Below are 11740 nucleotides of genomic sequence, written 5' to 3'. Positions count from 1 at the left end.
CCCCCGCCGGCAACGGTCAGCAACCCTCCCCGATCCTTCCCCCAAGCCCCGCGCACCTCACCGCGCAGGCGCGCGGACACCCCTCACGGCCCGAGTGCGCAGCCGCACTTGGCTCGAAGGGCCCTCCAGCCCCGCCCGCGCTGAGCGCGTGTGGGGGGGCGGGCGGGGGCGGGGCATGCGTGTGGGGCGGGGCGAAGCCTGGCCTATAAAGGCGGCGGCGGGGCGGCGCGCCCGGCTCCTCTCGGCGGCGGCGGTGGCGTCGGCCCAGGCGGAGGAGTCCGCGGTGGTGGCGGCGGTGGCGGCGCTGTTCCCCGCGCGGTCCGCGCAGCGGGCTCCGGGCTGCGTGTCTCGGGCGGCGGCGGCGGCAGTCCGGCCCCGGCCCGAGCCCGACCCCGGTGAGTGCGGCCCAGCGACCCTGGCCGGGCCCCGACCGGGTCTCGGGGATCAGGCCCCGCGGAGCGTCGGCGGCCCGGGCTCCCGGCGCTCTGGCCGCAGCCACTCACGCTCTCCTTTGTCTTCTCCCGCCTGCAGGGTCCCTTCCCCGGCCGCCCCCCGCCCACGGGCCGCCCCCCCGGGCCCGCCGTCCCCTCCCCCGCTGGCGGGGCCCGGACAGAAGATGGTGCAGAAGAAAACAGCCGAACTCCAGGGCTTCCACCGTTCCTTCAAGGTGAGGGCCGGGTGGGCTTGGGGTCGCCTGGGGCTGGACCGGTCCAGTGGCCGGTGGGGGGCGCGTAGCCCACCCACCCCCAGGATCCCCCCAACTCCGGGGCTCGTGCCTGCCCCCCCACCCCCACCCTGCCTCTGGGGCTGCCCCAACCGGGTGTGCACTGGTTGCTGGGGGGCGGTCAGTGGGCCACAGGCCAGGCCCCAGCACCTTGGGGACTGTGGGTCTTTCCTCCAAGAAACCCAAGTGGGGGGGGCCTGCAGCCCCTAGGGCACCGGCTGTTTGTCCCCTGCAAACCCCAGCCAGGGAGCCCAGGAGGCCACAGTCCAGCTCTCTGCGCCCTCAGCCTGTGGGTCTGTGGGGTCTTTCCTCCAGGGATCTGAGGTAGGGCTGCAGGTCCCCAAAAGCCCTCCTAGGTGGTCTACCGAACGGGGGAGTGGATTGGCTGCCCCCCCCAGCCCTGCACCTCCCAGACGCTCCAGGCCCAAGTGCTATTTCCTGTGGGAGCGGGAAGTTTCTGCGGTGGCCCCGCGGCTGCAGCCGAGTCCTGGTCTCAGATGAGCAAGTCTGGGAGGGGGGGCGGGGGGGCGCAGGCAGGTGCTGGGCTGGGGCCCCGCAGGGCTGGCTCAGGGGACGCAGTGATGTCAACGGCCGCCCCACCCCGCCAGCCGCGTTATGTAATGGCTTCCCTGGGCCTCCTTGGGCAGGGACCTGTTGCCCTGTAAAGAAGGCAGGACCTGGGTGTGTGTGTGTGTGTGTGTGTGTGTGTGTGTGTACACACAGGCGTGCGGCGCACGGGGGTGGGAGGAGCAAGCTGAGACTGTGTGGGTTAGAATTCCCAGGCCTGTCCAGCCAGCATCTCAGGCCAGCGTGCCCCACCCCTGCCCACACGCCTGTCATCTGTGCGCTTCCCCCCTACACCCCAGGGCAGCAACAGCCTTGGCACACCCAGGTGTCCGGGGCTGGGTGGAAGTGGGGGCAGATGTCACTGGCAGTGGTCTGTCCCCTCCTGGTGCTGGCCAGTAGCTGAGACAGGGTCAGTGTGAGGGGCCAGCACGGCGGCCAAAGCAAACTGGAACTTTCTGGATGGTTCCAGCTGCCTCCTGCCAAGGCCTGCTGACTGGAGGCCTGAGGCCCGCCCTAGGCCCGGCCCGCCCACATTGCTTGGGACCAGAGGCTTTGCCCAGGTGGGACGGCAGGAGTGCTGAGGGCGTGGGAGGAGCACTGGACGGGGAGCCCCAGCTCTGAGATGGCCTCCCGGCTACTCTGGGACTGTCCTCCCAGCACACTAAGGTTGCTCGCTTGGGCTGGGCCAGCTCCCTGCCCCCCACTGTCCAGCGGCGGCTCAGCAGGGCCAGGCTTCTGCCAGCCATCTCCAACACACTCCTGCCTTGTGAGCTGGGAAATCGCAGGCCGGGAAAGAGCAGGGGTTTGCCCTGGGGCCCCCAGCACATAGTGACGGGGACACGGGAGCTGGCTCTCCCCTGGGGGCGGCCTGGTCACTCCTGCTGTCTCCACGGAAGAGGCCGGGACAGGCACGAGAGGGCGGCCGGGGGACCCAGTAGGCACCCGAGGGTCCTCGCGCTCTCCCTCCCATCTCCCCCACAGATGTTTGTCGGGCCTGGGGCTGAGGTGACTAGCCCAGGGTGAGGTGGCTGGTGGGCGACCGTGTTGGCACACCGTGGGCGTCTCGTCTTATCACCCCTTCGTGTGGTTACCCTGGAGGCCCTCCGCCCAGGTGCGAGGTGTAACCTGGGAGGAGGCTCAGCGGTGAGCGGACTGCGGTGCCTGCTGCCCGCCCGCCTCCCCGCAGGGGTCGGGCAGGTGGACGAGCGCCGAGCAGGCTGGCAGGAGGGCTCCCCTCTCCCCGCTCCCCTGCCCAGCCGCGGCCTCCTAGCAACTATCTGCAGGGCGGGTGGGGAGGCTGGGAGGGCCCCAGAGTGTTTTGCAGCCGCCGCCTCTGACCTCCGCCTGCCCCCTCTGCTGCCCGCCTGGCTTCCGGGCGCCCTGTCGGTGGGAATCTGGCCCAGCTCGGGGCCCCTCGGGGTCTCTCTAGGGCTTTCCTGGAGTTTCTTCTCCGGGTGACCCACCAGCCAGAGCCTGGCCCCGCTTGTCGTGAGGGCCAGGGACTGGGCCCGGGTGGCCCGGCATCAGCAGCGCCACCGCGCACAGAGGCCCCCCACGCCCACCCGAGGCCCTGGCCGCCGAGACTGCTAGGGCTCGGGGAGCCGAATTTGAGGTGGCTCCCGAGGGAACCCGGCCGCGCCGCAGCGCCCCAGCCTCCAAGGCCGCACACCTCATGCCGGGGCTGTCGGTCCTCACCCTGGACCACGTCCTCTGCGGAGCGGTTCACGCGTCCTGCGGGGCACACGGGATGTTCCTCCGACCCCAGCCGCCTGCCTTCCCCGGTCGTGGGGGCCGGTGGGCGGCCTCGAGTGGGCCTCTCTGTCACAGGCCGCTCTCATGGCCGGGCGCCGGGGCCTGTGAGGGTCTCCGTCCGGGGGCGGAACGGGACGGTGTCGGCTGTGGCCTGGGCAGGGCCAGGCTGAGGGCGGCCGGGGTTCACACTCTCCCGAGGCCTCGGAGGCCCATTCTGCGAGCCTGCAGTCTGGGGGAGGGACACTGTGGGACCGATGACAGCGGGACCACAGAGGGAGCAGCATGTGGTCAGGAGGGCAGTGGCTGCCCATTCAGCAGGGGGAACTGACCGGAAAGACCAGGGCTTTACATGGGAGGCCGTGGGAAAGCAGGCAGGGCCGCCCCTGCTGGGAAGCCCGCCTGGAAGCCCGTGACTCAGCCCCTCCCACTGATGGCCTTGCTGCCTTTGATCCCGGGCAGCGCAGGGGGCCAGCCTGGCCACGGAGCTTGTCCCCATTCTGCAGCAGTGAACAGCCAAGGTGTGAGGCGTGGCCTCGGCACCACGGTGACTCACGCCCAGCCCTCTGCCCGCTCACGCGCCCTCCCCACACCGCATCCCCTTCCTGGACGCCCCAAGGGCCCTGGGCTAGGTGGTGGGGGGAGCGGTTTCCTCACTGTGCGGCAAAGCCAGGCTTTGTTCCCCTTGACTTGTGGACACAGGGTGGGCCGGGTCACTGGGGGCGGGGCCCGAGCACTCTCCCCGTCCTTCTCCTACAGGGGCAGAATCCTTTCGAGCTGGCCTTCTCCTTAGACCAGACCCATCACGGGGAGACCGATTTCAGCCTGGAGCGCCCTGCCCGCCCTGGTGAGGCCCCAGGAGGGAGGGGGGCTTCTCCGGGAGCTGCGGGGGGGTCCGCTGCCTGCCGGGCGGGGGGGGCCTCACCTCAGGGTCTCCCAGTACAGATATGCCGGCGAGCCAGCCCATCGACATCCCGGACGCCAAGAAGAGGGGCAAGAAGAAGAAGCGGTGCCGGGCCACCGACAGCTTCTCCGGCAGGTTCGAGGGTGAGTGGGCGCCGGCAGGGGCGGGGCAGGGAGCGAGATGGGGGCGGGCCTGGGGCAGCTCTCACGACCCCCGCCTGCTCCATAGACGTCTACCAGCTACAGGAGGACGTGCTCGGGGAGGGCGCCCACGCCCGAGTGCAGACCTGTGTCAACCTCATTACTAACCAGGAGTATGCGGTCAAGGTGAGCACCAGCGCCCAGGCGGCTCCCCTCACCTCTGCCCGCAGCGCCTGCGACCTGCAGCGGCGGAGGCTGGCGGGAGGAGGGCAGCTGGCACTCAAGCCGCTGGGCCAGCAGCCGGGCAAAACGAGTGTCTAAAAATGGCCGTAGGGCCAGTGAGTCAGGCCACCCCTGGGAATCTAGGTCAGACTGGCCTGAGCCCCCGAGGCCGGGCAGGAAGTGACCACGAGGGCCACAGCTCCCTACCAGGCGGCTGGGGGTTTCGGTCAGAGCTGGCACTTGTCTGCTGGGTGCCCTCGTGCCATTCCTCAGGGGTGACGGGTGGCTCTCCACGCTGGTCATGAGGATGAAAAGGCCACGCTTTACTTGGGGCCCGAGGAGGCTTGGCATATGGGGAAACCAGGGCAGGCCCAGAAGGACCTCTCGGGTATTCCTGTGTGGCCCCGGACCCACGGTGTGGCCAGGTGGTCTGGAAAACTTGGGTTCCTTGGCCAGCTAGTGAGACCCTGTGTTCTGAGAAACCTTCCAGGGTTCCGTGGTGACCCTGCCTCGGGGTGGGGTGGCGTCCGAGGAGGCTGGCGGCCCAGGACGGACCAGGTGCCGCGGCCACTGGATGGTTCGCCTCCAGCACTCTCTGCGCTGGGGGCTTTCTTGCTTGGGACCCTGCTGGGCAGCCTGACTTCCTCACGCTGTTGTGTGACCTCCCGTAAACGTGGGGCCCGCGTTTGCCTCCACGAAGGCGGGGCCCTTGCCAGCCTGCCCAGAGCGGCTCCAGAGGAGGTGGCTGCCGCCGCTGTGTCAGGAGGCCCCGGGCCTGGTGGCTCCGCCTCTCGGCACAGGTGCTTGTCACCAGACAGGCACAGGGCATGGGCTGGGCCCTGGCAGCGAGTGGCCCCACGCTGGCCTGCTGCAGGAATGAGCTGGGGGGACACACCGTGTTCCCCCCCAGGCCGGTGTGCTGGACAGGGAACTCTGGGCCGGGGGGGTGACCTCGCCTGCCTCACCGGCCCAGGGAGAGGGGGCCAAAGATCCAGCCTGGGGAGAGGTCCCGGACCAGTGGGGGCCAGGGCTGCCCAGAAAGAGCCAGCAGGTGCCTTCTGTCCCCACTTCTGGGAGCGAAGATGGCTGGGGCACCCTCCGGTCCTCAGAGCTCCTGGGTGCCTGAGGGGATTGGGGCAGAAGCTGGCTTCCTGCGGCTGAGTCCCAGGGACTGTGCCCGCTCGTTGGCAGGAGGGCCCATCTGGGTGGCCTGAGGGACCCCAGGCAGCTGCCCAGACAGTCGTGAGACGGGAGGTGAGACTTGGCGCTGGGGCAGGCGGGGACAGCATGGCGGGTGGCCGGGCACCCCCAGGCCCCTCCAGTCTCCTGGGTGGGTTGGGAGCCCGTTCAGTGGCCACCAGTGTCCTGGTCAGGGAGGGGAGGCTGCCCAGTTGCAGGGACCCTGACACCCTGACGGGGCATTCTGTAGGAGTCCCAGACCCCAAACCTGCCCCGAGGCCTGTGGAGTCAGGAGTGGAGAAGGCGCAGCTCTTTCTTCTCTCTCTCTGGCTCGTTTGTGCAGCTCGTTTCTCTCCTGGTGCCACTGGGGAAACGTGTTGCCCCCCTCCCCCAAGCTCACGGTGACGCCAGAGTTCTGACTGCTGGCGAATCCTGGGCCCCGGGAGAAGAGCTCAGCTTCTTAGAACTTAAGATTTCAGAGCTAAGGGGGTCCTCGGCATGGCACAGGGTGAATTTCGGGGGAGGGGACCTTGGGGCCTTGGAGGGTCTGCCTGACGCCGCTGCTCCGGCTCCGGCTCCGCCCCTTCCAGATCATCGAGAAGCAGCCGGGCCACATTCGGAGTCGGGTTTTCCGGGAGGTGGAGACGCTGTACCAGTGCCAGGGACACAGGTAATGGGACCCAGCTCGCCACACCGGGCCCAGAGCCGGCTCTCCGTGGATGAATGGGCCTGAATAGCTCGCCGTCCCCTGCAAGCATTTCAGGGGCGTCCAGTGTGTCCCTATGGGCAGGGTCTCCTGTGGGCAGGCGGGGGTGGGGAGGGGTCGGTGCACAGGGGCCTCAGGAAGCCTTTCTCCTCTCCTGCCTCTCCAACCCCCTGTGCCCCAGGAATGTTCTAGAGCTGATAGAGTTCTTTGAGGAGGAGGATCGCTTCTACCTGGTGTTTGAGAAGATGCGGGGCGGTACGTGTGACCCGGGAGACCCTTCCTCTCCCGCTGGGTTGTAACGGGCTGTGGGCTGGGCCACCCGGCAGGACTTCTCAGACCCGCCCCTGCTGTGCGTGGCTTGTGGGGTCTGAACTTGCTGCCCAGGCTTTGGACCCGAGGGCCAGAGTCAGAGTGTCCCTGTGGGGGGGAAGCGGGAGCTGCTGGGCAGTGGCCTGGAGGCGCCCAGGTGACCGTGCGCTCTCCTTCCGCGGCGACCTGGCGGCAGGCTCCATCCTGAGCCACATCCACAAGCGGCGGCACTTCAACGAGCTGGAGGCCAGCGTGGTGGTGCAGGACGTGGCCAGTGCCCTGGACTTCCTGCACAACAAAGGTGTGTGGGGTGGTCCCCGGGGGCGGCCTGCTTGGCGCCCACTCGACCTGCCCCGGGACTCCCGGAAAATGCTCCCGCGGACTCGCCCTGGTTCTCTCTGCAGGCATCGCCCACAGGGACCTAAAGCCGGAAAACATCCTGTGCGAGCACCCCAACCAGGTGAGGGCGCTGGGGAGCGGCCCCCTGCGGCCGGGGCGGGGTGGCCCGGGACCCCCGCCTCAGGGCCTCTGCCCACCCCCCCCCCCAGGTCTCCCCCGTCAAGATCTGCGACTTCGACCTGGGCAGCGGCATCAAACTCAACGGGGACTGCTCCCCCATCTCCACCCCGGAGCTGCTCACCCCGGTGAGCCGCGGGCGCGCCCAGACCCGCTCCGGGGCTGCGGTTGCGTAACCTCGAGGTGCTGCCGGCCCAGCGCCGCCGAGCTGGGGCTTTTTGCTTAGCAACAGCCGCTGATTGGCCCCGCGGAAGGGGGCGGGGCAGGGCTGGCTCCCGGCCGTTGATTGGGTGGTGGGGCGGGGCGAGCACCTGCCACCTGTTGATTGGGTGGAGGGGTGGGGTGGGCGTCGTAGCCCGCCTCTGATTGGCCGGGCGGGGGGGCGGGCGGGGCGTTGGGCGCTGCGGCCCCGGTGACCCTGCGGCGAGGGCCCTCACGTGACGCCGGGAAGTCCAGGCTCGCGGCGCCGCCCCTCCCCCTCGCGGCGCCGCCCCTCCCCCTCGCGGGCTCCTGACGCCCGGTCCCGCCGGCAGTGCGGCTCGGCGGAGTACATGGCCCCCGAGGTCGTGGAGGCCTTCAGTGAGGAAGCCAGCATCTACGACAAGCGCTGCGACCTCTGGAGCCTGGGGGTCATCCTCTACATCCTGCTCAGCGGTTACCCGCCCTTCGTGGGCCACTGCGGCAGCGACTGCGGCTGGGACCGCGGCGAGGCCTGCCCGGCCTGCCAGGTGCGCCCCCTGCGCCCCGCGGGGACCCCGCACCTGCCCTGTGACCCGTGGCGACCCCACACCCACCCCGTGCGGCCCATGTACCTCGTGGGGGCCCCGCACCCACCCTGTGTGCCCCGCGGGGACCCCGCACCCACCCTGTGCACGGCGTGCACCCAGTGGGGGGCCGTACCCGCCGCACCCTGCGGTGTGTCCAGATGGTGGGTTAGGCTGCCTGACCCGGGGCCCCTGGCCGAGCTCACCACTAAGCCGGCGAGCCCAACTCTGGGTCCCGGCTGGTGCGTGTTCCTGTGGGGGCTCTGTTGCCCGCAGCTGACCCTTCGCTCCCTTGCTCCCCTGCTCCGCAGAACATGCTGTTTGAGAGCATCCAGGAGGGCAAGTATGAGTTTCCCGAGAAGGACTGGGCCCACATCTCCTTTGCTGCCAAAGACCTCATCTCAAAGCTGCTTGTCCGCGACGCCAAGCAGAGGCTGAGCGCCGCCCAGGTTCTGCAGCACCCTTGGGTGCAGGGGGTGAGTGAGCCCCATGAGGGCCTCCTGTGCCCCACGGCCTCCCGGGGCGCTGGGGAGTGACTTGGGGGTGGGTGTCCAGGAGACTTGGGGAGGTCGGCGGCGGGGCGATGGAGCAGCTGCCGCCAGCCGGGGCTTGGGATTGCCGGTGCCACTCGGTGAAGCGCTGGGGCCCTTCTGGTCGGGCAGCAGCCCCCAGCCCAGGTCCCTGTCCCCACTCAGCTGTTCTTCTGGTTTTCTGGCCCGTAGTCAGCGAGCCTGGCTGCCAGTCCAGGGCAAGGAGGGCACAAGGGCAAGGGTCTTAACCAGAAATAGAAGTTTCACTGGGACTCCCCAGGGAGCCGAGCCTGGGGCCCTCATCTCGGGGCCAGCCGCTGCAGGGGCACCCGGGCCCTTCTGGGACGTCAGGAGACCCGGGAGTGGACGCGGGAGGGGGCAGGGAGCAGGTCCCGTGGGCCACTGCTGCACCCCCGCCGGCTCCGCTCCCCTTGGCCTGGCTCAGTTCCTGCAGGTGCCTCTTGACCCCGGCCCCAGCCAGCTGGGCGCGGGGGTGCCGCTGGGCGCTGCTCCTGAGCGCTGGCCGCCCTGTCTCCTCACAGTGCGCCCCGGAGAACACTCTGCCCACACCCATGGTCCTGCAGAGGTGAGGCTGCGGGGGCGCCCCGAGTGGGGGCACTGAGTGGGGGGTGGTTGAGGTTGGGCATTCAGGGAGGACAGGAAGTTCTCTGTAAGTGGGTGGGCTGCGAAGCCGTGTAGTGAGTGACGGGTGGAGCCCCGGTGGGGGACTGGTCCCCGTCCCCCAGGGAGGCTGCGGCCCCTCCCCCAGGGTACTGCCCAGGGGATCAGGGCCTGCCTGGCGGCCCCCCGCCAACCTCCACGACCGCCCCCTCCCCAGGAACAGCTGTGCCAAAGAGCTCACGTCGTTTGCGGCCGAGGCCATCGCGGTGAACCGGCAGCTGGCCCAGCGCGAGGAGGACGCGGCGGGGGAGGAGGAGCCGGGGCCCCCCGTGCTCATCCGCGCGGCCTCCCGCTGCCTGCAGCTGTCCCCGCCCGCGCAGAGCAAGCTGGCCCAGCGGCGGCAGCGCGCCAGCCTGTCCGCGGCCCCGGTGGTCCTGGTGGGGGACCACGCGTGACCCCTTGCCCCTGTACATAGGTCACTCCCGCTCCTCCCCCCACCACCCCATCGAATCTGAAGAGGTTTTTTTAAGCTGTTTCCAGCCGGTGACCGGCAGGCTGCCCTCCCCTGTCTGGGCTCTGAGGCGCAGAGCTCAGTCGGGGGTTCTTTTTATATGAGGTTTTTGCTGTTGGGTTTTTTCTCCTTTTTTCTGCCCCACTCCCATTTTTCCCCCCTTTAAAGGTGTTAAAAGCAAAGCAGGCGCCTGGGAGAGGAGAGGGGAGGCCACGTGTGGCTGGGCTTCCCGGTGTCTGCCGCCCGGCCGGCGGCTCACCTGTACTGTGAAAGGTCCCCGCCCGCCTGCCCGCCCGCCCCAATGCGACTCAGGAGAGGAGGGCGACCGTCGTCTTCCAGAGCTGGGGGCCCAGGAACGCGCCCCTCCCCAGCCCGCACAGTATTTCAGGGACGGGCCCGCCCCACACCCCCCCAGTGACCCAACAGCTCCTTACCCTCACCCCGGAGACACCCTGGTGGCTGGGTGGGGCGGGGGTTTCTCAGGTCTCCCTTGTGGCGGGAGGGGCCTGGGTGCGGGCAGGTGGGCTCCATGGCCGCTGGCTGTGCCCCGCCCCCCGCCTTGGACTGACAATCGGGCTCTCTCAAACCTTGACCTTAAGCTGCAGCTGACTCCGGGTGGGCGGTGCACCTGCTGCCCCCCCAGGACGGCGGTGCCGGAGGAAGTGGGAGGGGCTGGACAGGCGCCCGTCAGCCAACGTGGGGGTCCCAGAGACCCCCACCCTGGGCACCCGAGTGCCCCTTCTCAGGGCTCAGTCTGACCATGGCCACGTCCCGCCCCTTGTCGCCCTTGGGGTCTGGTGTGGAAGCTCGTCAGCCCCTTCCTCCTCAGAGTGGGGCCCACCCAGGGGTCCTGTGAAGCTCCTCCACCCCCAAGGGCAGCATTTCGACCCGCCTACCTTCAGGAAAACGGCCGCCTCCCGGGCACCAGGAATCACTGTGCCCGCCTCTGCCCATCTTGGCGCTGGGCTCACATGTCGGGCCTGCCAGGCCTGGGGAGACTGATGCCCCTCCTCGTCCTCGGGAAACACTATGCAATACAGGTCCCCCCTCCTCTACGCACACGTGCTCCTGCCCGCCGGGGAGGGTCCCCTGCGGCCCCCAGCCCGGGCGGCATGGCCCGGCGTCTGGCCTGGTCTCCACAGCGGCCCAGGGCCTGGAAAGCCCTCCGGCGTCTAGTTTGTCCTGTTCTGTTAATTTTTCAAAGACATCAGTTGACTTCCTTCCCTGTTCTTGAATACTTGAATGTTGGGGGGCCCCGTGGGTGAGGGGGGCCCGGATGCCGTTTCTGTGGCAGTCTCCCGTGGCTGGTGGGGACTGCCGCCCCTCCGGCACCCCCGCCCGCCCGGATCTGTGGACTGGCCTTTCCAAAGACCCCGGGGCGCGGGAGGCCGCCCCACCCCGTCTCTTGCCCACCGGTGATCCTACGTTTTGCAACTGGGGATTCTGCCTTTTTGTAAAAAACGAACGGGCCCCCGCCAGCCACAGGCCGTTCTACTCTAGAGCCGAGCCGTGAGGAGCTTTGTTCCTTTTTCCCAAAGGTGGGACAGCCGCTTCTCTGCCCGCCACATGTCACACGGACCGTGGGAGCCGAGGGGCTGTCAGAACCGTTACTGTGAATGCGCCTGGCCCCCAGGCCGCCCCACACTGGGGAAGGGGAACGGCCACGTTCAATGTTAAGATGTGTAAAAAAGACAAAAAAAAAAGTTTTTTAAAAAGTGGGGGAAACATCCGAGCACTTTAACCGCCACAGCAGGTGAACGGACAGATCATGTCCCTGACACCGTCAGGGCCGGAATTTTGTATTGTTTTTAAGGATTTACTAAAAGTCATAAAAACTTGTGTCCTCGTCCTGGTGCTCTGTTCTGTAACAAGTGGCCAACCATTTCTCGCCCCTGGTGAGGCTGTGAGTCGGGGGCGGGAACAGGAGCAGCGGGGTTTGGCTGCTGCTGGGGGGGGGGGGCTGGGCCCCCTGCGGGTGGGAGTGGACCAGGTTTGGTCCTCTGAGGCTGTGACCTGGCCGGGTGTGCCCTGAGCCATCTCCCAGCGTGCTGGATGCCTCCTCCGGCCTCCAGGGAACCGAAGTGGAAGCTCCTGGGGGGGGCCTGGCCTTGGACCCTGGCCCTCACCTCCCCACCTCCCCGGCACTGGGCTGCTACAGATCCGAGCTCGGGGAGGAGGAAGGAGGGCTTCTGGCAGTGCCGCTGACCTGGAAGGCCACAACGAGACAGAAAGTGGGTTTTGAAAAAAGTCCTTCACACCTGGCCAGATTATTGTTCCGTGCGGGCCTCTGTGCGGGAG

At 68.6% G+C, this 11740-nt stretch overlaps 1 protein-coding gene across 1 annotated transcript; it reads left to right on the top strand.

The window, feature by feature from the left end:
* The first annotated feature begins 227 nt into the window (after window positions 1–227).
* On the top strand, window positions 228–11281 carry MKNK2 (MAPK interacting serine/threonine kinase 2). The gene is made up of 14 exons (XM_045990936.1): window positions 228–395; window positions 532–667; window positions 3800–3887; window positions 3986–4087; window positions 4173–4270; window positions 6076–6155; window positions 6373–6446; window positions 6697–6801; window positions 6905–6960; window positions 7049–7144; window positions 7550–7744; window positions 8092–8256; window positions 8853–8896; window positions 9149–11281. Exons 2-14 carry the CDS (start codon window positions 617–619, stop codon window positions 9384–9386), a joined length of 1392 nt encoding a protein of 463 aa, XP_045846892.1. The 5' UTR covers window positions 228–395; window positions 532–616; the 3' UTR covers window positions 9387–11281.
* Window positions 11282–11740: the final 459 nt, after the last annotated feature.

This window comes from Meles meles, chromosome 20, assembly GCF_922984935.1.
Source record: "Meles meles chromosome 20, mMelMel3.1 paternal haplotype, whole genome shotgun sequence".
NCBI classification, from domain to species: Eukaryota; Metazoa; Chordata; class Mammalia; order Carnivora; family Mustelidae; genus Meles; species Meles meles.
Note: the sequence above shows the minus strand (reverse complement) of the source record. Positions and strands in the feature narration are given on the sequence as shown.